Source organism: Acanthopagrus latus, chromosome 21 (assembly GCF_904848185.1).
Source record: "Acanthopagrus latus isolate v.2019 chromosome 21, fAcaLat1.1, whole genome shotgun sequence".
NCBI lineage: Eukaryota > Metazoa > Chordata > Actinopteri > Spariformes > Sparidae > Acanthopagrus > Acanthopagrus latus.
Genome location: NC_051059.1, coordinates 10,379,399 through 10,407,100, shown reverse-complemented (window position 1 = coordinate 10,407,100; position 27,702 = coordinate 10,379,399). Strand labels below are relative to the sequence as shown.

The 27,702-nt window shown below is 41.2% G+C and overlaps 2 protein-coding genes across 9 annotated transcripts in view; both read right to left on the bottom strand.

The window, feature by feature from the left end:
• Nucleotides 1-237: 237 nt before the first annotated feature.
• LOC119011713 (ras-related protein Rab-3A-like) lies at nt 238-8,362 on the bottom strand. 3 transcript variants are annotated; one of them, XM_037085051.1, is made up of 5 exons: nt 8,252-8,362; nt 6,040-6,264; nt 4,214-4,332; nt 3,223-3,347; nt 2,554-2,744 (listed from the first exon to the last, which is right to left on the bottom strand). In XM_037085051.1, the coding sequence occupies exons 2-5, from the start codon at nt 6,262-6,264 to the stop codon at nt 2,554-2,556; spliced, it is 660 nt and encodes a 219-aa protein (XP_036940946.1). In that variant the 5' UTR covers nt 8,252-8,362. The 3 variants fall into 3 exon arrangements, with proteins under 3 accessions (XP_036940948.1, XP_036940946.1, XP_036940947.1); XM_037085052.1 differs by lacking the exon at nt 8,252-8,362 and adding an exon at nt 7,289-7,398; XM_037085053.1 differs by lacking the exon at nt 8,252-8,362 and having other exon boundaries at nt 238-2,744.
• Nucleotides 8,363-9,911: 1,549 nt separating this feature from the next.
• The window catches only part of pde4ca (phosphodiesterase 4C, cAMP-specific a), a 56,366-nt gene continuing 38,575 nt past the window's right edge, over nt 9,912-27,702 (bottom strand). For 4 of the 6 annotated variants that reach the window (XM_037084583.1, XM_037084588.1, XM_037084586.1 and 1 more), the window contains exons 2-16: nt 23,236-23,427; nt 21,814-21,858; nt 21,289-21,325; nt 20,196-20,269; nt 19,996-20,048; nt 19,244-19,356; nt 16,211-16,304; nt 15,567-15,739; nt 15,365-15,463; nt 15,089-15,253; nt 14,887-14,986; nt 14,590-14,744; nt 14,347-14,469; nt 13,498-13,680; nt 9,912-13,386 (exon numbers count right to left, since the gene is read on the bottom strand). In XM_037084583.1, coding sequence (XP_036940478.1) covers nt 12,913-13,386; nt 13,498-13,680; nt 14,347-14,469; nt 14,590-14,744; nt 14,887-14,986; nt 15,089-15,253; nt 15,365-15,463; nt 15,567-15,739; nt 16,211-16,304; nt 19,244-19,356; nt 19,996-20,048; nt 20,196-20,269; nt 21,289-21,325; nt 21,814-21,858; nt 23,236-23,427 — 2,080 coding nt within the window. In that variant the 3' untranslated portion in view covers nt 9,912-12,912. Of the gene's footprint in view, nt 13,387-13,497; nt 13,681-14,346; nt 14,470-14,589; nt 14,745-14,886; nt 14,987-15,088; nt 15,254-15,364; nt 15,464-15,566; nt 15,740-16,210; nt 16,305-16,711; nt 18,630-19,243; nt 19,357-19,995; nt 20,049-20,195; nt 20,270-21,288; nt 21,326-21,813; nt 21,859-23,235; nt 23,428-27,702 lie in introns of those variants that run through there. The other 2 variants (XM_037084585.1, XM_037084589.1) reach the window with 2 other exon arrangements.

The following is a 27,702-nucleotide window of genomic DNA, read 5'->3' as shown; positions in this document are numbered from 1 at the left end:
CATTTATTTCCTCTAACAGTTCACACTGTGGGTGTTGTATTTAGTGCAGCAGAGGAGCTGAAACAAACCATAGATGGTCAAACAACTGTGAGGGCAGAAAACAAGACATTATTGTAGTATTATGCCCTCTGCTGGACACCATAAAACCAAACCATTTCTCAAACATCACATGTTCACTTCTGGTAAATCGCTGACCTGTGGAATGACTGTTGTAGAAGAAGAAGAAAAAGAAGAAGCTACAGCTTTTAGATTTTGTTTATTGATTCCTCATTATCAGTAAATCTGGCATTACAGAATTACAGCACAATTCACACAACTAATACCCAACGGGGAGAAAAGTCCTATTTACAGGGGTTATTTCTGACAGGGAGGGAGGAAGAAGAACAGGAGGACAGTTGAACAGGGCCGATAAGTGTTCCTATAAATCAACGGCAAAGATTACAGCTGTAGCAAAACACAATAAATAAAGTAACAAAAATCAACAAACAATTCAAAAGTGAACAATGCAGTAAGAATCACTATTTCAATTAAGTGTTCAAAGTATTCAGTTTACTTCCCAAACATCTAGTTCCCTTTTTAAAGCTACGACACGAGTAGGAAAATACTACCAGACTGATTTTTCAAACAAATGTCGACAACAAGCGCTCTTTTTGGCTCTAAATGTATTGACGAAATCTCTTTGGAAAGAATGATCATTAAGACAGCCTTTATACAAACTGTACATTCACACAACTGCGTACAGCATGTGTTACAAACCCTCAGCAGGGTTGTATGTTGCTGATATTTGGGGTGTGGAGAGAAAGAACTGCTATTGCTCTGCGAGAACAGTCTGCTTTTACACTACAGAGTCTTAAGAGTTGCAAAACTGATATCAAAAGACAAACAATGTTCCCAGCAAAGCTGCGCCGACATGATAAGAGACTCTCACACTGGAATGTTTAACTTTCCCCTCAAGGAAGCATCTTAAGCTTTATATTCACTGTAAACACAAAAAAGTCTTCATTTAAAAGCTGGGACGATTTAAGCAGTTGAATACTACTGAACATCTCTCTTAAAAACGAAGAGTGCAGATTACAACGCATAATCTAGGAAGAACATTATCTCAAAAATAAATTAAGTTATAAATAATACAAAATAAATACAATATTTTGAAATAACTTAGGTGTTGAATTTCTTTCAAATGCCTCAGCTCATCTATGGGCGCATGACATACAGACAGTTTGTACTGTATACACGACGAGCAGACGATTCCCGCGTCAGAGAGAAATAAAACTCACAACTTGACATTTAACATGCTTAAAAACATCATGTCCCCCCCGCCCCAAGAAAGTAAAGAAGAAAACATCATCTACCATGACATACGAGACTATCTGAATGTTGATGAAGATGTGAGGTGTGCCAGTGCTCACACTGAATCACATGCCTTTCCAGTGAGTGCATGTTGCACATTATACGCAGTGAATGAAAGTTAATACAATGAGAAGGGGCCACATGTGAAACCTACAGGCCCATTTGGTACCTTCAGGTATTGAAACTGTAGGACGGATAGGTTTTCAGTTCAGACAACAGCTCATACACATAACCATCCAGTCAACCAGAGAACATCAACAACATGCACCTCTCACAAAAGCACAAGTAGGAATCCATAATCCTGAATCATTATTACTGTATATATAATTCATTATATATTTATATATGCATTTAAAAAATGCATACCTATTGACTTTTAAACATTTATACATCTTGTCTCAGGGTGAAAGACATCCCTTATTCTTTTATTGTAAGGTAGATCTAAAAAATAGTAACAAAGAAGTTAAAAAAAAAAAAAAAAACAAGGCTAGAAAACCTTAATTTGAGCAACCTCCAGAGGCCACGCAGCTTCTCATACTGGACCAACTAAGCTGCTTGTAAAAAATCTGCAAAGGGGTCAAAAATCCATATTAATAATGATATGCAAAATGATATGCATGACTTTTACTATTTCCCATTCAAAACAAATGACTGTTTGGACGTCTGTGAAACTCAAAAAAATGTTAAAACAAGGAAAAACAGCAACTTTATCGACAGCAAAAAACATTTTAAAAATATTTTAAATGGGATTTGTATCCATTTAAGTTTGAGGCATTCCTGCTGAATGGGGACAAAGTAAAGAAAAAGCCAATCACAAATTTGTCAATAAGGAATGATGGAGTCTTGACTGGGTTTTTTATAATTCTGTTAAGATACAGCATAGTGTGTTTGTTTGTGCACATATGTACACATAAGAATTAAAGACAATTTGGGATTGTTCCTCTATCAATTGTTCTTCACCCCTCTGATTAAATTAGCACTGTTACATAATCTCTGTATGACTGAAATTAACAACATCATTCTGAAAAAACAAATCTTTTAAGTGGCCGGCTCTGGTGTGGTGAGAGGGGTGGAGAATCTAAGTAGCCAGGTTGTGTGTCTGTACGGCAGTGTTTGTGTGTATGAGAAAGACAGTGAGAGACAAACTGACAAAACTCAAAAAGGTGTGTTGATGGCATAAACTGTGTATGTGGGAGATCATGTTTAGCAAGCACAATCCTGACTGGACCTCTGAGGCTGCTCGGTGAGCTGTGGCCCCTGTTTTGCTCCGGTCATAGTCGGGTCGTTGTTGTCCAGACTCTCCGACATCCTCTCGCAGATGATGTCCACCAGTCTCTCGAAAGTTTGCTTCACATTGATGTTATCTTTAGCGCTCGCTTCAAAGTACTCGAAACCTGCCAGGAGGAGCAACAGAGGCAGAGAGAAGCTGAAGTTACACTTATTGTTTAAATGTGACGCTTATCCAGTTAATCCACTAATCTCATCATGTCGGAACACATCGAGGCTGCGATCAGACAAGCAGCTCAAACCTCAATAAAAACATTTCCAGTGAAATGCTTTCAAAAAGTCTTACACAACTAAGTCATTTACATCATGCTAATACCTCTTTCATAGGTGGTTTAAAATTAAGTCTAGTTGGTGTCAAATTTCAAATAATACTGTGCCTCACATCTATTGTTTTTGATGTTTCAGTAGGATGAGTAGAAAATAACACCAAGCTTGTCTAAAAAAGCATTACCAATGTTTACATACATGATTCACACAACATGATTAAACTTCACCATCATTCATATTCCCAGGAGATGAATATAAGCACCAATAGTCGATAAACTACTCACAGCAACTAGTTTTGACTCTGTCCAGGTGACTTACCCAGCTGCTCTGACAGTTGCCGGCCCCTCTCTGCCGCCACCACTCGTTCATCCTCCATATCGCACTTGTTCCCCACCATGAGAACCTGGGCATTGTCCCATGAGTATGTCTTGATCTGGGTTGACCTGTTAGCAGATAGAAAACAGGGTGTTCAGCTGGATATAGCCAGCATCCCTGATGTCTTTGATGCTAAAGCAGAGGAAAGTGGCACAGTACTCCAACAGAGCTGACATATAGACTTTATCTGACCTTGCAGATGAGGAAAGAAAAAATGTGTCTTCTTTACAACCATCATTATACTGCCACAGCCATAACAGGATGAAAACGAAGATATAGGAATCAAGACACTGAACTCCTCTACGGTGCTTTATAAGTCCAACAACCTGCACGCATTACAACGACGGGGAGCAAATGCTGTCCCATAAGCATGGAGCTGTGACAGGGGCGAGCTTCACTTAATGTCATCTTTTGTTTGAACAGATTTCATAAAATAGAGGGCTAAAAAGTTCAGAAATCACTATCAAAATCAAGGTAGTAGTATCTTATCTGTATCAGTTTGTTTTTTAGCTAGCCCTACCGCTGTCTCCCCACCTGTCCTTGTCTCTCATTACACTCACAATACTAACAAAGTGCGTTGGTAAATAATGACCGACATTACTTCCAGTTCTTGTGCAAACGTGCAGTTCGACAAACCAAAAGGAGGATTTTAACAGACATTATTAGTGAGTATTAGTATTGCAAACAAACCCTAAATGACTGGATTACACTGAGGACGTATTTGAAAACATGTCTGGTTCTCTTGACTACCTGTGTGGTTACATCTTTGACTACAGAATGTGACTAATCCAAGAAATCCCAGATCTCAGAAATTCAGCTGGTGGGTACATTGTGTTCATGAAACACAGAGAAGCTGAAGGAAATTCAATAAGATTGTAGGTTGTGAAGCGGCCACCTTCAAATAAACAGACGTGGACACTAAGGCGTTTCTCACCAGTCTTGGACAGCGTTGAAGGACTCCTCGTTGGTGATGTCATACATGAGAATGAAGCCCATGGCCCCCCTGTAATATGCTGTGGTGATTGTCCTGTAGCGCTCCTGTCCAGCAGTGTCCTACACAAACACACACAAATAACATTGTTTTTAACTTGACACACTCAAAAGAAACAGATCTGCATATCAATGCTCTCTTGTCACAAAGCTGACATCGATCCATGGGCGGCCGTCCTTTAGATGTGGTCTAAACATTGTCATGTCATTAAAGGATTAAATAAACAGTGGGGACGAGACAGCAGTGTGAAAGTATTTCTTTGTCTTTTTGTGCAAACCACTGTCATCCACCACCCGCAAAGAGTTTCCAACTGAGGTTTAACATTCAGCTAAACTCCCATGAGCATTAGGTATTCCTCTGGTGTCGCATGTAATAAGTGATTGGTCCCGGGGTCAAGCTTCACGGCCCATGTTAAGTACACTTCAAGGGTATCGCCATAACACAGCCGATGAAGTGATTCTGGGGATTGGAGAGGCCGGTTCAACAGCTGGTGATCATTAGAGATATGTGATAACAGACAGCGATGCAGTCAGATGTGCTGGGGGCAGCATGAAAAACAGTCATTCTAATTAAAAGACATTTTGAGGGTGATAAATCTAATCTGTTTTTTTACAGGCTTGTGAAATTACACATACTATAGTGTTAAAACAGTTGGTTGATTATTTGGTTGGTGGATTGATGACATATGACTATGCAACTTTTTCCATAATCAGTTTATTGATCTGATGTGCTTTCAAGCAAAATCTCAAGAGTTATCTTGTTGAAACTTTCCTAAAGTGAGACATTGCTTTTCCTTCAATGTGAATTGAATATTCCGGAGTTTTAGATAGTTGGTCAGAAAAAAAACAGAATATATGAAGCTGTCACCTTGGACCATAGGATACTAGAATGGATGTTTATTTGTTTTTGTTATTTTCATTTTAAAGGTTACAATTATTTGAGAAAATAATCTAATGATTAAGTGAAAATGAAAATAGGTCTGAATCTTGAATACTGCATCAGGAATGTCAATGTTATTATGACTAATATAGATATTTCAATAAATAGATTCTGAATATTTCAGAGCGTTCCAATACTCATTTACCGTAGTACTGATAGACTGCTACCAGCTGAGCTTTCTTTCTTTTTCGAAAAAAGTGTGATATTTAATGTTCCCTGATTTTTCCCCATGGTATCAAACATCTATATTTTTCACCACAAGTTGAAACTTGCATTTGAATTTGAGTATATTGTTCATATTATTGTTTAGACTCATGTAATCTGGTGCAAACGTTTCTCCTGCACCACAGTTCTGTCATTAAAGAAGCTATTGAAACTACATAACTGTTTTTATAAATCATACTGCAGGCTTATTTTATGCTGCATGTGCACTGCATCATGGAGGGAAGTATAAATACTGGACTATCAGTCTATCAGCAGATAGAAAGAAAATGCTGATTAAAAACATCTGTAGTACTTATGTAATATAAAACAACTACGTGTGAGGTCATAGAGCTCTGCACCTGATACACCGTTACTTCCTCTGTGGTGCGCATCTCTTGATAGCACAGCTCATGGTGCTGAATGCGGGGAAAAAAAAGCAATAAACACAGCAATGGGAGTTCGCAATTCATTCACTTGATGAGTTCAGAGTGATGTGAAAAGTACTCCTGGAGGTGAGTGTGTTTCACCAGCTCCCTCAAAACAACTTTTTACATTTTTCTCAGCCTGCTCTAATCAGTGGCTGACAGCCGTAGCACTTTTGCAAGTACACACGTTCACTTCCTCACCCATATCTGGAGCTTTATCCTCTTGTCGTTCCTGTAGATGGTCTTCACCTTGAAGTCAATGCCCACTGTGCTGACAAAGGCTGGTGTGAAGGAGTCGTCTGCGTAGCGGAAAAGGAAGGAAGTCTTTCCTACGCTGCTGTTGCCGATGATGAGGATCTTAAACATGTAATCAAAGTTCTGGTCTGAGGACTCCTTCTGTCCGTATGTGGCATTTGCAGACGCCATCTATGAAATGATCGGGATAAAATATAAATTAGTTACATGGAACTAGTATGAAGAAATAACATGTTCTCATATAGAGAGGCTGGAGCAAATAACAGAAACACCTTACAATATAACCCAATACACCACAAACATACTGACCACTGAATGTTCTCTGACAGTGTTGACAAAAACTAAACATGTGTATTCACAATGTCACAGTAGTGCTGCTGTTTTTGATTTCATTAGATTGTGCAGGTGCTGTGTTCATGACATCGTGTGTCGCTGCCCATAGCTGTCATACACAATTCCTCTGCCACTGGCTAAAACATCTTGTTTTTCTGCAGATACACAGCAAAAAATGAAAACAACAAAACTGTCTCTTTACTGTTTTACAAAATGTAACTCTGCTAGTTTGGTACATACAACAGATTGACACACTGTTATATAATATTGTGTTAATTATACTGAGTTTGTTTCATCTAGTGCATAGATGGTTGAGGGTTCAATTAATTTACAAGATACACAAAAGCCTTTGAGACAGGAAACTGACATCAATATAAGCAAGATCAAACCTCTGATATCTGCCAGAGACATCTTCTGAGGCTATTTTAGAATGACACAACATATTCCTTTAAAAGACTTATACAGCAATTTAAAATCTGCTGACAGAGACAATAATCATGTGGTGAATACAATCAAAATTTAAGTCATTATATTTGTAATTTCAAGAAAATCTTGCAATGATTAAAAGGTGTAAAACCAGGCCTGGGAAAGAAGGGCACATGACATACTACTTTCACTTATGCACTAATGTAACAAATGTGAGCGTTTTCACCTCTTTTCTTAAGACAGAAAGCATGCATGCATGAAGACAGCATGGAAGCTTTCAAATATCAAATTTACAAGAATGACTGTTAAAAAGTCACATGTGGCACCCATGAAACCAACCACAAACCACTAATGGGTACATCTGTGTTTGTTACCATGAGACTAATGCACATTAAACTGGGATGTGAACCAATGTCAATATTCAGACTAAACCCACCTGAAATCATGTACCAGTGTAAAACAGCCTCCTGTATGCCATTTAACACGTGATGGGTTTAAATAGTGTCAATATGGCCTGCTGTATGAGGTCAGGTTACACTCCATATGGTTCCCAAACAGGCAATAAGATGATGCAGCCGTTTTGCCAAGAGACTGGGTCAATACAACCAGCCAATATCTACACACAGCCTTGAGTGTTACTATGTCAATAATAATGGTTCGGACGAGGAATGCACACCTCCGCCCCAACACAAGATAAGAGGGCGGAAGTACCAGGGCTTAGCAGGCTAAGCATCAGCTAAACTGACTATCCTCTCCCGTCCAGGAGGGCAGGGAACATCCGTGGAGCCACGCTAGCCAGCCAATTATGAATGACCATATGGCTGGCCACAATTTGCCTCGTAGTAAATTAGAGAAACACGGACAACCTGTCACCGCCTGCAGTGGCCCCCGGCTCCTTCTCAACACAACCCGCTCCCAGTTTTAACGGCCTGAACCACATCATCTATCCACAGTGGAGCTTATCTGGCGTTAGCCTGCTATGAATGTAGCTGCCTGAATCTGACAGTCTGGTTCACGTTAGCTGGAGAAAAACCTAGAAAACGCAGGACAGGGCGTCTTGTTACAACACACTTACCACCCGAAATATAGATCACAAGATTATTTAAGGGATAAAAGAAATACAGATAAGAATGTTGGTTATAGCCTTTCGAAAAGCAAAAAATAGGCTAGCATCGCTACCTTTAATGCTAACACAGCAGACCGTTACCAGTATTTAAAAGTGGCAAGAGGAGCTAGCTAAGCATCCCAGCTATGTCAAATGAAGGTTACTCTTCCTTATTTACGACTAAATTCTGAACCCAAATCCAGGATGTGACAAGCGACAAATGATCCATACGATAGCTGTTGCAGCTGTTAAGCTTACTACGGCCTCACAATCCCGAATTAGCGCAAGGTTTACCGTGAAATGTGTGTTTTATCCTCAGCTTCGCAGCAGCAGCGCCTAGCCCAGTCCCAAGCTTTGCACCTGCGGTTGCTCGTGCGTCTCTTGATTGACAGCCCCGGCGTAAGCGGGTCCAAACAGAGGTAAGAATGATTGGCAGGAGGATCGACCAATCAGAGAAGAAGGTCCATTCATTCGCAAAGAGCCACGCCTCCATACATTCTACATGCATATGTAGAGGTTTTAATTCAGTATTATTAGTATCCATCATAATTATTAGTATTATTAGCAAAAAATAAATAGCAAATTACCTATTGGTGCAATATACGATCAAACGGGCACTATATAGTTTTGGAGAAGAAATTCAAACTCAGATTTTTGCTATTTTACAATATCAGCGAGGTGATGATACAAATTCAGAAATGTTGATTTTTTTCCACAACTAAATGAACAAGCTGTTCTCCCCAGAACACTGTTAAAAGCTAGAGAGGTGGCAGGGTCTGCCAAATATGAACATTGTGTAATTGTGTTGTCCCTTGAGGTCAATTTAATGATGCAGTTTATTCATGAAAACAAAGATTGTTCGTTTATGTAGTTTGTTTATGCATAAAGAAAGTCACTCACCGAAGAGCTTTCTCTTCTGATTGAAATTTCTTCCCCAAAACTTGATAGTGGACCTATAAATGCATCAACAGTAAACAAGAAGTTCAAGAATAATGGCCTCTTTGCAGCATTTTGATGTTGTAGTTGGTCAAGGTAAAGCCAACTAATATTCTTTGGGTAGTTTTATTATTTTTACAACTGCAATATATTTCAAAAGCTTACTGAATGTTTTATATGTAAACTCTTGATCCTAATGTAAATGACCTAATATGTAAAGCTGTCAAATGGAGGAGAAGTATAAAGTGGCACAAAAGAGACATACTTGAGATGCCAATTTTGCATATTTGATAAACTCTCTACACCTATTCATACAAAGTCATTGAGATACATTAGGTCTAAAGAAAACTAGACTAAAAAAAATAAAGTTATGAGGGTATTACTCTGTAATCCTGATAATAAAAAATACATTTTGATGTTTAGGTGGGATGCTGACGATTATGTGAATAGTCAAAGGCAGATGGAAGGCCTTGAGGATCTTTAATCAGTTCAGCTGAAGACCTCTTCACTAATTATTAAGAGTTTGGTCTCTTTGAATGCTTTTTGACTCTGTCTCAACTTCCTAGAGTTGTATTTTGAGTGTAATTCATTGAAATTGACAAAACATACAGTTAACTATGAATCTTGAAATGTATTTAGATTGGTAGCAGTACTTTTTCACAAAATGTTCTATAGATAGTGCACAATATCGTTATCAGAACTTTGTTTGGCTGCGATAATTGCAGTGAGAATTGATATCGTGATAGCCCTATTGCATACCATGGCTGTATATTGACTGACCCTTCAGCAGCCTGCTGCTTGTAAAGAGAAATACATTTTGTGTAACATGCGTGATCAATATTAACTTTATATCAATGCATAGTGCATTTTAACTCATCATGAAAGCAGATGTTGTTTCTTGTTACTGGATGTGATGTATGTTTGGACAAACTTGCATATTCAAACACAGGGTTTTTACCATTTTTGATATGTTATTATTCAGTTTCCTTCTGAAAGCAGAGAGCAAGACAGCAAAGAGTGAAGAGCTTTTCCTTTATTGGCAAGGCATACAGTTCTAGTTGGAGAGAGGGCTAACACACCCGCAGTTAAACAGCAGAGTTTGGATTGTCAAAGCTGCAGAGTCTCAGTTCATGACCCATATTCATAAAATCTCTAAGAACAGAATAACAGATCTAGGATGGCTTGAGGCTGTAGGACTATCATCTTCACAATGAATCAAAGAAGTCTCAGATCAGCACGCTGACACGCTGAGATCCTTCATGCGATCGCGTTATCTGATCAGATCAGTGGAAACGGAGGAAGACAGGAGAGGAGAGACGTTTCAGATGGAAACCTGTCGCTCAACTATTTTCATACCAAGAAAAACATGAAAGTGAGTATTTTTGTTTATGCATAATGTTGTTTGTAGACATACAGAAATGGAAGGAGAGGGGGAAAACGCTGAGTAATAGTTGAAATCTGTCCCGTTCGACTTTCTCACACACCAAGCTACACATAAGCACTAAACCTCAGACTAAAATAAAGCCTACTGTTCCATCGTTTCTGACAGATCATACAGAAATAATAAATAAACTGTACACGAAGCACTGTGAGGAAAATGTAGAAAATCAAGCAGTTAGAGACACGCAGAGCCTGAATCTTCTCATGTTGTGCTGGTTTAGTTGCTGTTAAATAGTCCTTAGTGTTGAAGGCATCCTTGAGTGTTGGTCTGTTTGGTGCTGTTTATGGCTACAGAAAGGATTGCACATATTTCACTCCAGCATGTCAGCGAACACATCTATGACCAGGAAAAAAAAAAAAAAGCCCAAGTTTGAAAATAAGGCTTCAAAAAACAGCTCGTTCACACGTTAGAACATGATTTACTGCATGGTAATAAAATAAAGTTTCTCCATAAGCGGACCATTGTGAGTACTTCTTTGAATCTTGCAGCCAATGTCATGCATTTCAACAAAAACACATTTTTTTGTACAGTCAATTATAAAAAGAACACACACACACACACAAAAAAAACGACTTCAGTCCCTCCAACATCTAACCTTCAAGAGCTGTAGCAGTCCAGCCCTTGCGATCCAACTCCACCACCAGGCCATTCGCCAACAGAACAACAGTGAAACTGTCACGTTATACATGTTCAACTGTACTGGAAGTGCAGAACTGTAAAAGTACCATACAAAGTGCTTTGGTTTTTTTCTTAGCAAATACATCAAAATGTCATCCCAGTCATTCGCTCACACACACACACACACGCACGCACACACACACACTCAAAAAACACATCACTGTTTTAAGACAATATCAGTTTCAGTTACTGTTTGAACAGGAGTTAGAAAACAAAGGAAAAGAGACACTGGGGTCAGATTGGCACACACGGTGCTACAATCAACCAACTTTATCAGTCACTGATGGAAAGTAGCCAGTGGCAAAATGGAAATTACAGTACGGGTTGTGTCATGCTTGCTTGGCACTTGTTTTGTCATTGACTATGTCCCTGTGAAGAGCGAAATATTGATCAATGAGAGAAAAAAGATGAGAATAATTCTGGCACAGGAAACTGTCTCTTGGTAACCTCCTGGATGTTTTTTCTTTACAGTTACAGCAACGCTCGCATCCTTCTAATACGCTGCCCTCATCGGTTTAGTAAATTATGCAGGTGGATGTAACCAAAAATGGTATTTTCCGTGTTTGACACATTATGTAGTGGATTTGAATGCTGTTTAATACATTTGTTGCTGTTCTCTGGTGTTTTTGCATGTCTGTGCTGGCTGCTGTCTCGCAGTCGACAGCCTCCAATGCATTCAGGTTTTGGTTCAAGCCCTTGAAAACCACAACGAGGGCCAGCTATGAACACAACTGTAAAGTGCTAAACTCAAACTGATCAGCTGATGCCAAATATCAAGAATGCACAAAAGAAAAAAAAGTGTGTTAACATAAAATAAAAACAATATAATCAAAAGAGCAACAAAACTTAAACATAACTGATAATTCTGGTCGTCCTACAGTTAGATTTGTTTTGAATGTACTTTCCATATAGGCCTATGCAAAACCTTGCAAATCGTTTGTCTCCAATGCCAGAACTTCAGTTCCACTTGTCACCACTGGGAGGCACCATGTGCACAGCCCACATCGCTTTGGATGCTTAACATGACATTGACTCTGGCTCAGTTTTGATGCCATCACAATATCATAGATTATAAAAATGGAAATAGTAAGCCTGAAACAAATGAAATAATATGCACTGCCAGCCGCTTCATTATAATCATATCCTTCCAAAACAACTGCCTGCTGAACACAATGAAACAGGCTGTGCAACAGCAGCTGAGCGGAGTGCTACGTACACAATAATAATGATAGAGTCACTCAAAAACATCTGCTACATTTAAAGTCTCCTGTGTAAAATCATGCAGCTCCTCTCTGCCATGAATTACTCTGCTTGACCGCATCTTCATACACTGTATTTCACTGTGAATGGACCTAAATAAAAGAAAAAGAAAAAAAAGGCAGGCAAAACAGCATTGTCCCTGTAAGTTGCAAATTTGGCAAAATGTCTTACAAGACTTTGTTGTGTTTTCACGGTCATTCACCACTTCCTCACTCTCTTCACAAGCACTCCAAAAGGAGGAAGACAGTTCTGTCATTTGTTGTAGTAGACCTTGGGTTGGCTGGTATGAGGGAAGCTTTTTTTTAAACTTCTCATTGTCTCTGTAGAAACTTTATCCACAGTATGTCTGAGTGAAAGACACAGAACACAAAGGACCGGTCAGAAACTTGGTTTCCTGTCCTCTACTGGAACAGCGACTCAGTCTATCTGTCTCTCCAGTGCAAGTGACTGCTGTGTAAAACTGCAGACTGTAACACCCACCCGCACTCCCGTACTCCCCACCCCGAGGCTTGCTGTCACCCTGTCCACGGAAACCAGAGGTGATGGTGTTTGGAGTGGGAGAAGGGGAGTGACGGAGGATGAGGCACCGAAATCAAGAAAAACAAACAAAAAGGCCAAAAATTACAACTTTTGACTGGTGCTATGTGCCGAATCTGAAGTGCGGTACCCCAGAGAAGTCTTCCTGCTCCGCCTCTCTGTCTTCGGCCATATCTTTCTCAGAGTCCAAAGAAAACGTCCTGCCTGAATCGGGAGTGAGCTTTTTGGCGAGCAGGCTGCTGGCAGAATCAGTTCTGGAGAGTTCAGACCCCCTGCTGCCGCTGAAGCCTTCCTCTTCCTCAGGCGGACTCTCAGTGTCAGACTCTCCTTCTTCTTCCAAGGTCAGCTCGAACTGGAACTTGTCGGCTGTAGCAGAGCCGCCACCGAGCGCTGATGCCTCCCCAGCAAGTTCTCCCTCCTCCTGGCCCTCTGGGTTGGGTGAGGGGCTGTGGGGGATCATGCTCTGGTACCACTCTCTGTTGTCCTCCAGTGTGTCCAGGATCTCCTGAGCATCTGGGTGGACGAGGTCGGCCCATGTCTCCCACAGAGGATGAACGATGTAGTCGATGAAACCCACCTGAAAGAGAGAGGCAAGAAGTAAGCGTCTGTCTAGGGAATTCTCTTTTTTCTTTCTTCTAATCCTTCTCTCCTTTCATGTGTAAAGTGATGCGGCTTCTAGACTCAGTACCTGGTTTTTCTCTATTGAGGCATTTTGTTTGTCACACATGGGGCTGATCTCCATGCCCTTGTCGCGCTCCCTGTCCCCCTGGGTGAAAAACTCCACCATGATGCGGTCTGTCCACTGTCGGTACAGTTCGAGAGGCTTGGTGGGGTTGCTCAGGTCTGCACAGTGCACCATGTTCTGAAGGACCTGTGGTGACGAAGAACATTGCAGAAAAACCCTTAAATGTTCGCCTTATGTTCGCTTTTTCAGTTATTGCTAGATGGGTTACCTCCAGCTGAACTCTATTTATTTATATCTAAGGAAACTTAATACTATGAGGTATTTAACATCCAGCATCAGTTGATTTTGGTCTCCTGCAAACAGCACAAAAAGCTGTAAACTCGTCATAAATTGGTTGTGGTGAATTGCTGGCACACAGACACGGATTCTTGATTAATGTTAGTCCAAAACTCACTCTTGTTTCATTTCTGTTTTCTCCCGAGGGAAACATCTGGCTCCTTGGCATCACAAGCACCAGCTAGTTGTAACTTTGTCTGCCATTGATTGCTACGCAGAATGTGCACAATGGGTTTTAGAGCCTTCATGCGTACATATGACTTCTGCTGCTGATTAGAGTGGGTAAACTGAACTGAAACAGCAAATGTGTGGCTGTGAAACCCAAATAATGAGCCGAAAGATGCTAACATTCCCTGCGGAGCTGAAGGGAGATGGACTTTGCTGAGTTTGTCAGTACAAACTACACCTTTCAATTGTCAATTTTGCTACAAATCACACTAATTGTGTTCATTGTTAATATAAAAACCATTGCTCAGTGCAGCTCTGACAATGAATAAAAGGCAAAACTGATCTTACCTGTATGCGGTCTGAGTAATTGTCGAGCAGTAGTACTCCTAAGCTGGTGACTTTCTTGGTCTCCACCATGGTCTTTAGGTCTGCCAGTAGGTTCATATGTTTAGACATATCTGTGGCCAGCACCTGTGAGTGAAGATGTTACTTTTAGAACACTGATTTGAAGAAAACGTAGTCTTAAATTGCTACGTTGCTAAGGCAAAGGCAATTGCTGAGATAGAACTAGGCTCCAGTGGCGTGTCTCACCATATCTATGACCATTTTGCGCAGCGACTGTCTCTGCTTTTTGTTGAGGTTCTGAAAGATGTCACAGTTGTCCTCCTGCAGAAGCTTGAAGCCAACAGCCAGGTGGTGATTCTCCAGCACAGAGGAGTCATTATACATCAAGGCCAGCTCTGAGTCTGAAGAAAAAAAGAATAAAGAAAAAAAAGTTTAAGGACAGCACAGACACATGTATATAGGCACCTCATCCACATAAAGTAGTTAAATACATTCAGCTCCCACGCACATTCACACAACCCCTACGGAGCTATGCAAACTCACTGGTGTTGATGAGGAACTGATTGGAAACCCCAGGGTGATCCACGTCGTGTATAGCGCTGGCAAACAGAGCGGCAAGGATCTCCAGATCGGTAAACACAGCCTTGGAAAAAAAAACAACAAGGCAGAGATGGTCAGTATAGGTGTGTGTGTGTGTGTGTTACATACATTTGTGACTGCTCTTTCTCTTGGATAAATCGTCTACCTCCAGAGCAGGCGTGGACAGCAAGACATGTGTGGACTGGACCACGTCTGCAGCGTGGATGTTGTTGTGGTAGGCTACGTCTGCATGGTAATGATCCTCCAGGGTCATCATGAAGGTGATGAAAGTGTCCGCAGGGATCTTAAAGGACTTGAGGAGCTCACGTTCCTACAGTAGCCGGAGAAAGCAGTCAGGTCACAGGTTCACTCATTCATGTAGTGTTGAGATTATACAAAAAAAAGAAGCTACTTTGTTTGAGAAATATATAGCATGTGTTACCTGGAAGATGGTGTACATGGTGACCGTCAGTGGACGATTCCCAGAATACTCGGAGACCTTAAAGATGTCAATACCCCATCTGTTCACTTCCTCCAACTCCTGCCATAAAAGCATAAAAATAATCAGCACAATGAACTTTAAAATGAAGAATATATCAAAAACATCGCATAGAGATAGACGCTATTTGAACGAGTCCTCATACCCTGGCAAGGAGACCTTCCTGGCTGGCGTTGACCCCGAAGCGTGGGATGGTGGAAGGGGCCAGGCTGGGGCTGTGGGTGGCCTTCTTCACGCCGCTGATCTGGGACATGGGCCGCTTCTTCTTGTCCTTCTCCTTGGTGGGGGGAGACATGATGTCCATGTCATGTTGCTTCTCTGTCAAATGGAGACAAACAGGAGATGAACACTACAGCCTCTTGATGCACTCTGTTGTAATAACGCAGTAATATTGTGTTCAAAGCTTTTGTCATTTTAATATCCTTCTTATGAAGTGAGAACCAGAGTGACCAACTTTACAGGAGTGCAAGTACAAACATGTACAAACATGTAACATACTTTGTCCTGTCTTTCTTCATCAAAGATATGAAGATATAAAAGTGATACGATATACCTGATGAACTCTATTTTTGTGAATTCATTTGTGCTCTTTTAGCAGATGAAGGAGCTCATCAAGATCTAATTTTCCCCAAAAATGTCACTTGAGGACCTAAAATCCTGTTGATTTGTGATAAACTTACTATTATAATAAGTCCCTAGCAATGTAGATTTAAATGATATAATATATCATTTCTATGATTTCTATGTCTATGTGGAGCTTGTGAATGATAAAAAGTAGAGGTAGCTTACCCAGGAAGGTGCTCGAGATGAACTCAGACACCTGGTTTCCTGATCGGCTGGTTTCTGACAGCTGGCTGAGCTCTCGGTTCAGCATCCTCTTGAACTGCAGACAAACACACACACACACACACACATACATCCATGAGTTCAATCAAAACACGCCTCTTGCCAAAAGCATCCATAAAGACACCCTGAATGATTACTCCAGCAACAGCATCCACATGTGGTTGTGTGTCTCACGTGATACACGCTGCAGAGGCTTGTGATTGGACAGAAATGCATGGCTGATTTTACTAGTAGTAGCCTGCACCCAAACACACTGCACGCCACGCATGTGGATCGTGTTTATCGAAGCAAAATCTACAAATCTGAGGCTGACGTCAGGATTCTCAGAGAAAGTGCACAGTCTTATCTTGACAACCTCTTCACATCATTCACAAAACGAGCAACATGTGAGCCAACATGTGTAGTCTTTCTTTCCCCTCCCACCCGGTTCACCCCTCCCCTTACCTGAATGAACATCCACGAAACGGAGATGGAATAACTCACTTCTGGCATTTCAGCGCAAAGTCAAGCATGGGAGCAAAATAAAATCAAAAATAACACTGAGAGAGAGCAGAGCTTTCTGGTCCTCCTCTGACTGTTCCACAGACAAACGGACAGCAGGGACACTTTGTGCTCCTATGCTGCTTGCCTGAGCAAAAATCCACTGCAAGCAGACGGTCCACTGATCAGTGCGGTGAGGGCTTTGAACAGATGGGTGCGAAAAGAGCTGTCCAGAGGTCCACGGAAGAACAAGAGAGTGGAAGCACAGTCGTGGGAAAGCTGCAGGGATGTGAGGATGCAAGGCAGAGAAGCCACACTCCCTCGCTCCCCCCCGACTCTCCCTCATTCACTCAGTTACTGCCTGCCGCCCTATGTGTGTAAACAGAGGGAGAACGAGGTACTCTAATCCCCGCCTCCTTCCGAAAGTGCCTATAAATAGCAGCCAATCGGGTGCCTGCTGCAGCAGAGGCTGGGAGACACACAGGCTCTGATTGGGTGGGAGCCGTGCAAAGTGGGAGTGGCCAAGCGTGTGTGAGGCGGAGGATGTGATGCACCATGTGCACAAAGTTTGAAGAAGATATGAAGGAAAAGCTTTGAATGGATGGGGGGGATTTCATTCATGTAGCTAAAAATAAAAACAGTACACCATGTACCACAAAGATGTAGGAACACTGACCATTATCATGAGCATTAAGAAGAAATTTGGCACAGATATACAATCGGCATCAGGGAAATAATATGTTGACGCATGAATTAAGCCGAAACCGAATGAAAAGAATGCTTCAATGTCACAAGTGACTGCTCTACCATAGAGCAGATATATATTATATTGTATTTATTCAAAACGTGTAAAAAAGCTGATGCAAAACATATTATATAGATCATTGTTAATTAGTGATTAATCTGCAGATAATTTTCATATTCAATCAATAAATCATTTAGTCTACAAAGTGTCAAAAATTGTGAGAAATTCTCCCAGAACCTAAAGTGACATCTTCAAATGACCTCTTATGTCTAGTTCAAATACTAAAAACTTTTCATTTACTATGAAGGGCAGTGAATCCTCACATTTAACAAGCTGGAACTAGAAAACCGATTAGAGAACCGATTATTGATCATCAAATATCAAAGAGTTATCCTATGGAGATGATCACTGTGTCATTGTCTTTACACAAATATGTACTGAACAAGCTTTTCCTCAACTGATTTCTGAACACAGATCCTTCAAAGGACTAGAGAGGTCTCACTCTTCCTCAAAGACATTTTCAGGAGTCATCAGACATCTACTTTAAACAAAACAGTTTCGATAAGTCCGTAAGCGAGGCAGAGACAATAGCATAGAGGACAGATCCTCCCGCTGACTGAAGCGTGAGTTTGTGGTGTAATGGTATATGCATGCAAGCAGGCAATATATGTGACGGAGGCAGGGGCGGCAATGCACATGTATGTGAGGGAAAAAGTGTGTGCACATGTGATGTGTGTGTGTATGTATGGCGACCATGTGTATGTTGCGTGGGCGGCCTAATCGTTGCATCACGTGAGCGGCGGGCTCCAATCTGATTGGAACAGGAGGAGGAGAGTACAGGGATCCATGCAGGAAGAGTGGATGAGGGGGGGATGCCGTTTCATCTTCAGCTCCCACATCCTCATTCACATTTTTCCGCACACGAGTGGGGGGAAGGGTGTGTCTGTGTGTCTAGTCTCCATTTGCATGCATGAAGCCATCCCGCTCATTCATGGAGTAAAGCCCCTCTCCCATCCACTGACGGATGGGAGACTCTATTCATATTTTCATGATGGATCCTCTGCATTAGTGAGCTTTCAGATTTGTTCAGGGATCAGTGGAGGCTAACTTCTCTTACACTGCATCACACACGATCCAAGTGTTGTACTCTGAGCCAACTGTAAGTTGGGCTGCTGAAGATTACCATCCATTAATAAAAAAATGAAGAATATTGTAAACACGTCGTCTGTATTTGGTCTTATTATCAATTCTAATAAAAAAAAAATCATTGCAAAAAGGGAAACATCATTTCAGTTTAATTAATTTGATTTATTTATGATTGTTTGTAGATTTTTATGGAATCAGACTGAACTTTTTTTAACTAAAAGCTGCATCTGCTGTGATAAGTTTAACTTTTTCAATGTGATTAGTACATTAATATCCATTAATGGAAAACGCATTCTCAAAAACGCAGTCAGTTCAACCGTGACGAGCTCAGGGTCACCTACTCTACTGTGTTCATGGAGTCGACTGGAGTCTGACTACCTTAAAAATGTCAGCGAGACGCACATGACTAACAAATCCCTCAGGGGGGTGAATCATAGTACAGATTAGAGAGAATGTACTGCAACCTCCCACTGAACCTGGCTGCATTAACCTGCACACTGTAGCAGGGTGCATTTATCTTATATCCTGTGACAGGTGTGTGTGTTCAGTAAATCACTCTGCAGACTGACTGTAATGTGTTGGTGAGGGGTTTTATGTTGAAGTACCTTGTTAGAAGCCATCTCGCTGACAGAGTGACGAGTTTTCAGTGTCTCTAGCTGTTCCAGACACCAGTCCAGCTCATCTAGAGTCTCTATGGCCAGCTGCTGGTGAGGCTCCTCTGTACCAGACAAACACAGCAAGGTATTATGGGACAGATTCAACACAAACATTTTTTAAAGATAGTGAAATTGGTACCTCAAATGGGCTACAAACTTATTGTTCGTGCTAATTCTAAGAAATAGCAGATACTTATACTCCTCTTGTTCATCTCCATCTAAAGCTTCTTTAATGCCGCTACTCCAGTACATTTCAGAGGGACATGTTTTATTTATTTTACTCCTCAATATCTCCAGTTACTTTAAACAAAATCTCATGATGATGGCAGTTTTATGGATGTCAAATAGTTCAAATCAGCTCCACTGTGGGAAGCTACAATGGTGAAAAACTGCCTGCACATTATATCATCATATATTAAATTAGGGATGCACGGCTTTGAATTATATACTAGCATTTGCCTGAAATGAAGATTTCTGATACATTTCTCACACTTTAGGTAACAAGTAAGAATGGTAGTTTTTTAAAGGAGAGATTGTTGCTGTATTTGTTAATGACATTTATTTGCCTAATTGATAACTGTGACGTGTTACCTGTAACCCAGATTTCACAATTTACACATTTAATTGTGATAATGCCTGTGTCATCTCTCTGTCTCAATAATAGGATATTGATTACTAAACATTCTAATCCCAGCACTGACCTGCGAGGCTGGTCTTGCACATGGATGGAGGGTTGCTGCCTGAGGATCGCGTTCTGTGGACAGAAGCCATCCCGGTCAGAAAGCAGAAGTCATGACATGTTCCATGTCCACGGAACTTCATTTTACTACAGCCGAAGTGTGATTATCAGGTGTGACACTGGAAGATTCATCGAGCAGCTGAGGACATTTACTCAACTTACTTGCTGGCTGGGCGGTCTTGCTGTCCGGTTATGACGGCAAAGTTACTTCGGACCGTCCTCAGGCTGGCAAGGACCTATAGGATGGTGACAAGAGACTGAATGTACAAGGTAATCATGACAGCCAAAATCAACAACACATATTCTCCCTCTTACCTCTAGTTCTATTCAGCAATCTAGATTATTTTGGTGTGAGTTCATGAGTTTGGAAATATCAGTTGTAGACATGTCTGCTTTCTCTCTAATATTATCCATGGTGCTCAGCTTGTGGTGCTCTAAGTGCCCCAAAAAATACATTTGACAAAAACTCAACAGCTCTCTTTGAGCAACTACAAGCTGAGTGCCATCTAGTTCCATTATATCCAACAGAAGACAGACAGCTCTAAAGGTAATATCTCTGCAATTCACACCAAACAATTGAAACAGCTATTCGGCACCACAGGTAAGAAGAACATTGTGTATTTTTGATTTGGGGGTGAGCTGTCCCTTTAAATATTTGCACATGCCTCCACATAATTAATCTTAAACTAGATCACATCATAAGGTACATTTGAGCCTTTGAAACCAGATATCCCGGCTTTTAACTGGCAGTGCTGCACAGAGGCATTCCCCTCTCCCCGTCTGATGTTTTGATGGCATCGCTGACACTCCTCGATATCACGTCTGTGCGGCCAAACACTGAGTCAGCACACAGAGAAAGCACACCGAGTATCTGGTGTCCAGACCTGACCCATGTAGCGGCCTTATCAGCCATGGCACGGTGAATTTAAACAGCGTGATCCGGCAGTATTGGATTCTCCGCTACTTTCAACGTGTAAAGTGAGCACAAGTGTGACGCACATCCCACGTAAGAGCCAGGCAACGCCAGCGGGATGCCTGAGCCTGTCGCCGGGCCAGACATAATGCTGAGGGGCTGTTCCAACATGGCAGTTAAGCCCAGTGTCATACCATCTGGAGTTTATTATAGACTCTTCGAGACCGGCTGTCTTTAGCTAACAAGTGAACGGGATTCTCTTTTTATTTGACCATCTGGCAAACGTTATGAGCAGCGCAAAAAGGAAAGCCGAATGGAATGGAAAGGTTCCAGAGGACTCACCTGTGCAAACGGTGTGACAATCATGTCTTCTGTATGTCTGTAGTACAGAGGGGAACAAAGAATAAGAAAAAGCCTTAAACACATCATGACATCATAACATGAAACACTGACAGGAAGAAAAATCTAGAAGACTCTGAATCTTAATTGATCTGTGTTAAATAAAAAGACCAAATGAGCAGAAACCAAACTGAGTTGCTTATAGTAAGGTTGGTGAGGAAATGGACTGGGGAGGTGGAAGGGTGGGTGGTGAAGTATGATGTAAGTAAATAAAAACACAAAGTGTGTTGTTATACTTGGTTGTCCCTGATTAAGCTTCACATGCAAAAACAAAGAAAAAACAGAATTGGGTGTTTTAGGGGGGGTCTAACGGAGATCAGGTGAAGTGTTTGATATCATGTCACGTTGGTTTAGGAGGGATGTGGGAAATGGCTGTGAAGCCATCTAGAGGGAATGCAGGAGAGGGCTTCAAGGGGACAGAGTCAGTGTTTATATCTCATTTTTGTTGTTTTATCATGTTCTTCTCACCGAGATGACAACCAGTTGACTTCCCAGTGCTTCAAGCTTTCTTCCCTTTAAAAACAGATAGGCGAGAGTGGATGAGGAGACCTGCGACTGCTAACTTTACAAACTTCAATGAGTTTAGATGTTCTGGACTGTGGAGGGGACTGCGTATTCAGGGACATGTTTGACACACAAACAGTGAAACAAAAAAAAAAAGAAGAAATCGCCCCTTTTTTTCCATTTTCTTGCAATCCCTGAGAACAAGATCTGACATGCAAACACTTAGATTGTACGTGATGGATTATTGCAGATGCACAGCATGTTTTATTACTGCCTCTGTGCAATGAACTGAAAGACTTGGACAAGAAACGCACCAGAGGTAGACCCCTTTTTTATTAGTCCATGTAGGATTTTTCATAAACGTGTGCACCTACAAAGTACATCCCTTTGGCTCCAGAGGACTCTCTAGGACTCATATAAAAAGTTTCAGGTTTGAGAGTGTTTGCCAGAGCCTGTAAACAGAGGCAAAGCTCTTGATTCAGTGACCAGCAGTTTTCATGAGCTATCAAAACTTTAATATGTACTTTAAAGCCATATGTTTACATGTATTTTGAGTTATGGTGGGGTGAGAACAAAAACAGCACATTTCCCATCTAGAAAATCTGTAGTTCAACAATATAGGTCTCATGCAACACTGAGTAGAAAGACTTAATATACACATCACAATCATCCATTTTGGATGTGACCTAAAGAGCACATTAAACTGATTTTGAGACTTTATCTGCATAGTTTGAGATCATTTCTTTTATCGTATCACAGATGTTTAGTCAGGCAACGAAATATGATTCTAATGGGAATTTCAAAGCCGCACAGTCTGACCTTGAATCTCATGTTCTTCACTTTCTGATCATCAGCTTCACTGATTTTTATAAATATGTGCTTATCCTAAATTTCATGCCAGCAACATGTTTCAAATAAGCTGGGGCAGGAGTTACAAAACGCTGTGAAAGATTATAGAAACACCTGTCTGGATCATTCCACAGGTAAACAGGTTCATCAGTTACAGGTGATAAAATCATGGTTGGGTTTGAAAGGCACATGGCCGAGAGGCTCAGTCGTTCACAAGCAAGGAGGGCGAGGCTCATCAATTTGTGAAACACATTATTGTATAATGGATATTACTACACGGGCTCGGGGACGCTTTGTTAAACTGCAAATGATGAAACTCTATTTTTGTTTATGTTTATTCATATTAGCTAACCAATATTTTTGTAATCAGGGCTGCATTGAGAGACAGAGAGTTCTCTGAGGGGTCACAATAAGTCTTAACTAAATCATGGAAACAAATTTAGCTTAGAACCCATCCTTTTAAACACACAGAATATACACAACATGAGTGTCACGAAGAGGTGCCAGATCAATTTCATGAGGTGGGAGTGAGCTTACAGGTCGCTGGCAGTGGAGGAGTTCCTGGAGGGACCTTTGGGTGAAAGGTCAAAGTCAGAGTCGGAGCGGTAAAGGAAGGATTCCCGCCGCTGGCTGTGAGGAAAGTTGGGCTGTATGACCCGACCAGAGCTGGGGCTGGCCTGAGGGTCCAGAGGGCTGCGACCCACTGACAATCCATTCTCCACATCAAAACTGAGAAGAAAAAAGGAGGGGAGAGGGTTTATTAAGACTAGATGACGCAAGACACATATTATCAGATATACAATCTAATGTGCAGATTCATTCCACAGCATGGAAAAGAGAGGAAAGAAGCATCAATCAGAACCATCCTGGACATCCATTCTTAGCTTAGAGGTTGCCAGTGTTAAAGCACTAACAAGTTATCCTTTCACATTAAATATTAATCCTTCAAAGACACTCCTAGCACTAGTTTCAGCATATATCTACCAGAACGTACGTTATCCTGTATCAGTGAGGGCTGATCCACAGACAGAGACATAGAAATGGAAATCTTATGCTTGTGGCCACAAACAAAGCAATGTAGAAAATCCCAGTTTAGAGACTGGGGCAGCTCCAGAAACAATGACAGAGAAAAAAAGGGAATATACAATACAATACCCCACATTTAAAAATATCACAAGCTTTCATTACTGGGTGACAACATTCAGCCATTTTCATCTCGTGAACAGGAAACAGTGTAATTCAGAAGGAAGCGTAACAATTATAAATCAGTAAGGACCAAAATAAGTGCTAAAACTGACCAATTTAGAAGGGTGACAAGAGGGATATGACAGTGTGAAATATGTGGGAATGCTGTTATCACACTAATATATCACACAAAGTGGACTAAAATCAGCACTGCGTTAACACAATGAGGGGGTGTCGAGAGCCATGGACTGTGAATAGCTTCTGATTCTGATGTCTGCATGTCGATGCAGTAGAATGAGGGTGACCAGTGGGACAACTGGCCCATGTCAGGCGTAAACTGGGTCTTCAGAAACCCAAGAGATCCAAAATTAATTTGAAAAGATTTTAGTCACACCTTGTCTTTAAGACAAAATCTTGGGGTATCAAGGGTGTAATTAACAACTTTTCGAATAAATTTAGAATTTTGCGGCTTCTGGAGACATTTGAATGTTTTTCAGTTGTTTTTTTTTTCATGTCCCCACCTACTTCAGTGGTTTAGGAGAATGCTGAAACACTGTTTTGCTATGAAGCTCCAGAAATGTTGCACAAGCGATAAAACTTAACCTAACTTTCCATCGGCACGAGGGTGAGTAAATAATGACTGTATTTTCATTTCAAGGTGAACTTATCCTTTAAGGCTATGTCACAATACAAAGTATGCATCTCCATATTTTGAAATGTCCTCAAAACCCTTCATCAACGACAAAGAAGTGACAAAATATATTTTTGGCCAAATATCTCAATATCAGTATTATAGCAACACTGTAGGGATGGCTGTCCATACAAAATATCAACACAGTCACTTTTTCGATGAATAATGACCAGTAAGGTGGATTTCATGATGAAGTGGGTGAAGGCAAGTATTAGAAAAGTGGAACAGTCTTGTAGGTCCAAAACTGTATTCACTTCACTGTAATGCAGTCTTTAAAACCATAACACAATATCCAAAATCTAAGACAATGTAATATCAACTCATCTCCCAGCCCTACAGGAGGCCATTTACTAGATCAAGCTTATAAGATACAAACAGTAGATGACAGTGAAAATCTCATTTAGCTGCCTCTGAAATCAAGAAAAGCAGAGACTACCAGAGTCACACCACTTCCAGCCAGATGTCTCTCTGTTCCTCTGGCTGGAAAAAAAACATTGCAACATGGACTACATGATGAGCACTTCATTAAAGGTGTGAAGCCTGTGTGGCTAATGTCATGCAGGTGCAAGTTCGTGTGTGAGCACTCACAGGCGTGTGCGTGCAGAAGCACTGCGAGTGAAGAGCGAGTATAAAATTAGCATCGGCGTATTGACGTGGAGGTCACGTGAGTCTAAAAATAGCCCGGCGTTCAGGTGAGGAGGAGTTCCTCCTCATCAAACACGACCCGACTACAGAGAGCAACGCAAAATAAAGGCACGGCGAGAGGTTGTTTTTTTTTCACAGTCTGGGCACGTTTCTGCATTGATCCACATCTCGTCTTTCCCACCGCCCTTCTGCTGAACCTGGAGAGACTCTGTCAGCTCTGTGCTCCGTTTGGCAACACGTCTCCTTTTATAAACAGTCTGAGGAACTCCAGAGTAGAAGTCCACTCTTAATCAAAACAACCATTAGCAGAACGTGGAGGATTTTGGATGGGCGGATGCTGAGGCCCACATTCAATCTTTTTCAAATAAATACAGGAGGGGAAACAGCGTTCAAAAATAAAAACCTCTGAAACCCAAGTGAAACAAAATCAGTGGTTGTGTGTGCACAAGCGCTAGCTGCAGATGTCTGCAGATGATAAGTGGGCAAATCATAAAATCACAATAAAAAAAACAACAACATTACAGTCCTGAGTATATCACAAATACCTGGATAGAGTACGGACTGACACAGACTGACTTAACCACATTGTTTAGCTGTGGAAAGTTTACAGACCATATTTACTTGGCAGCTGTTTTCACTTCAGGATGGAAGTCATATAAATGTAGGGAATCTGACAAACTGTTATTATTTCACCACTTCCTGGTCGACCAGCAACAGTAAAGACAATGGACAGAGAAAATCTGAAGGGACCTGGGACATATTTCCAAGGTTAAGACAATATATTTGATAACTCATTTGCTACTACAGCATTCAACTGCTTCTAACAGGTTTCACTGTGGGGCTTATATTAATGTGCCCATGTTGAAGCTTCAGAGATAATTCATACCTTTTCTACTGTTTCATGTAACCCTATCAAACAGTAATGGTAACTAGGAAGTGCTTCGACACATATACGTAGTTTTTACCTTGAAGTATGGTCTGATGTCGCTCCAGATTTTATCAATTGCCTTTTCAGTTGCTGATCAATCAGGATCCAGTGCATTAATGATTTGTTAGATCCCCTACATTCATAAGACCTACAACCTGGAATGCAGGCAGTAAGATATTTGAGTTTACCGCCGTGTGTGACAACAGAGGACTATGGCTGCCAGTTGAATATGTTCTATTACAAGCTATCTATGGTCTGAACACCAGTACTGCTGTGCATGCCTAATTTAGCATATCAGCAAGTTTAAAAGTTGCTAATCAGCACTGAACACAAAGGAGAGCAGAGACTGATGACAATATCATTCGTTCTGCCGGTATTTTTGGACAGATGAATATTTTGTTAAGAAAGTTAAGGAATCATCAGAATGTTCGCAATTCATCCTGAGGTGATAATGATGTTGGTACTAAATTTCACTGCAATACATCTGATAGTTGTTGAGATATGTGATTCATAACCATAAATGTCAACCTCATAGTGAAGCTAAATGAAAAATTACAGGGTCACAAAACTCATTTTGGTTCATCATCTGGGGACTATGAATGTCTGCACAGGTCCATCCAACAATTGATGGTGAATTATTGCAATCTAGACGACCGACAGACCAACCTATAACCTACCCATTTAACTGCAGCTTTATTAGCTTTAATTCTAACATCTGGTTGATCTGAAGGCTGCAGCTTTTAATAGCCCTCCACCAACTGCAGCATGCATACATCCTATCCATTCCCCTCTCCACTCCTTCCTACAGTGCCCCTCCTCCTACCCTGCTACCCTCCTAGGATGCTGCTGCATGAGGACAAGATGCTGGTGCGTTACTCCCTGTTACGTAACAGCAGCCGAACAGAAGACTCCATCCCTGCATCCATGTGACAGATTCAGACACACTGACTGCACTATACATAGCGGAGGAGAGGAGAGGAGAGGAGAGGAGAGGAGAGGAGAGGAAGGAGTCAGGGGGAAGGAGGACATCGGGGTGAGGGGTAAAGTAGGGCAGAGAGAGAGAGAGGAGAGTAAGTCAAATTTCAAAAGGGATGAGAGTACAGCTTGTTCTGAGACATGTACATGAGGGCTTCTTTAACTGTATTTACACTGTGTGACTGGGCCAGTGTGGCTCAGCCATCTATCTATCTATCTATCTATCTATCTATCTATCAATCTATCTATCAATAGATAGATAGATTGATAGATAGATAGATAGATCTATAGATATCAAATGATGTGTATTTGATGATTAATCATCAAACATAAGAATGAGACCTGTTTAGTGTGTCTCGATATGACTTCAATGTGCTAAAGAAGAGCAACACGCCACCTTACACACCTATGATGCGTATTTGCACACACATCATTTCATCAGAGCTGCAATGAGCACACATGTAGCTCGGAGCTTCACCCACTCCTTATCTCTCCTGTTTTCTCCCTCCTGTCCTCCCTAATGATGCTGCACCCCTGGCTGTTGTCCTCCACGCTCTGACCATAAACCCGTTTCTATTTT

Excerpts from the sequence above, each read along its gene's own strand:
- LOC119011713 (XM_037085051.1), bottom strand. The coding sequence starts at position 6,264 with ATGGCGTCTGCAAATGCCACATACGGACAGAAGGAGTCCTCAGACCAG. Across the intron at positions 4,333-6,039 it reads GGATAAAGCTCCAGATATGG|GACACTGCTGGACAGGAGCG; the intron begins GTGAGGAAGTGA and ends GTGTTTGTGTAG. Across the intron at positions 2,745-3,222 it reads GCAACTGTCAGAGCAGCTGG|GTTTCGAGTACTTTGAAGCG; the intron begins GTAAGTCACCTG and ends TCCTCCTGGCAG.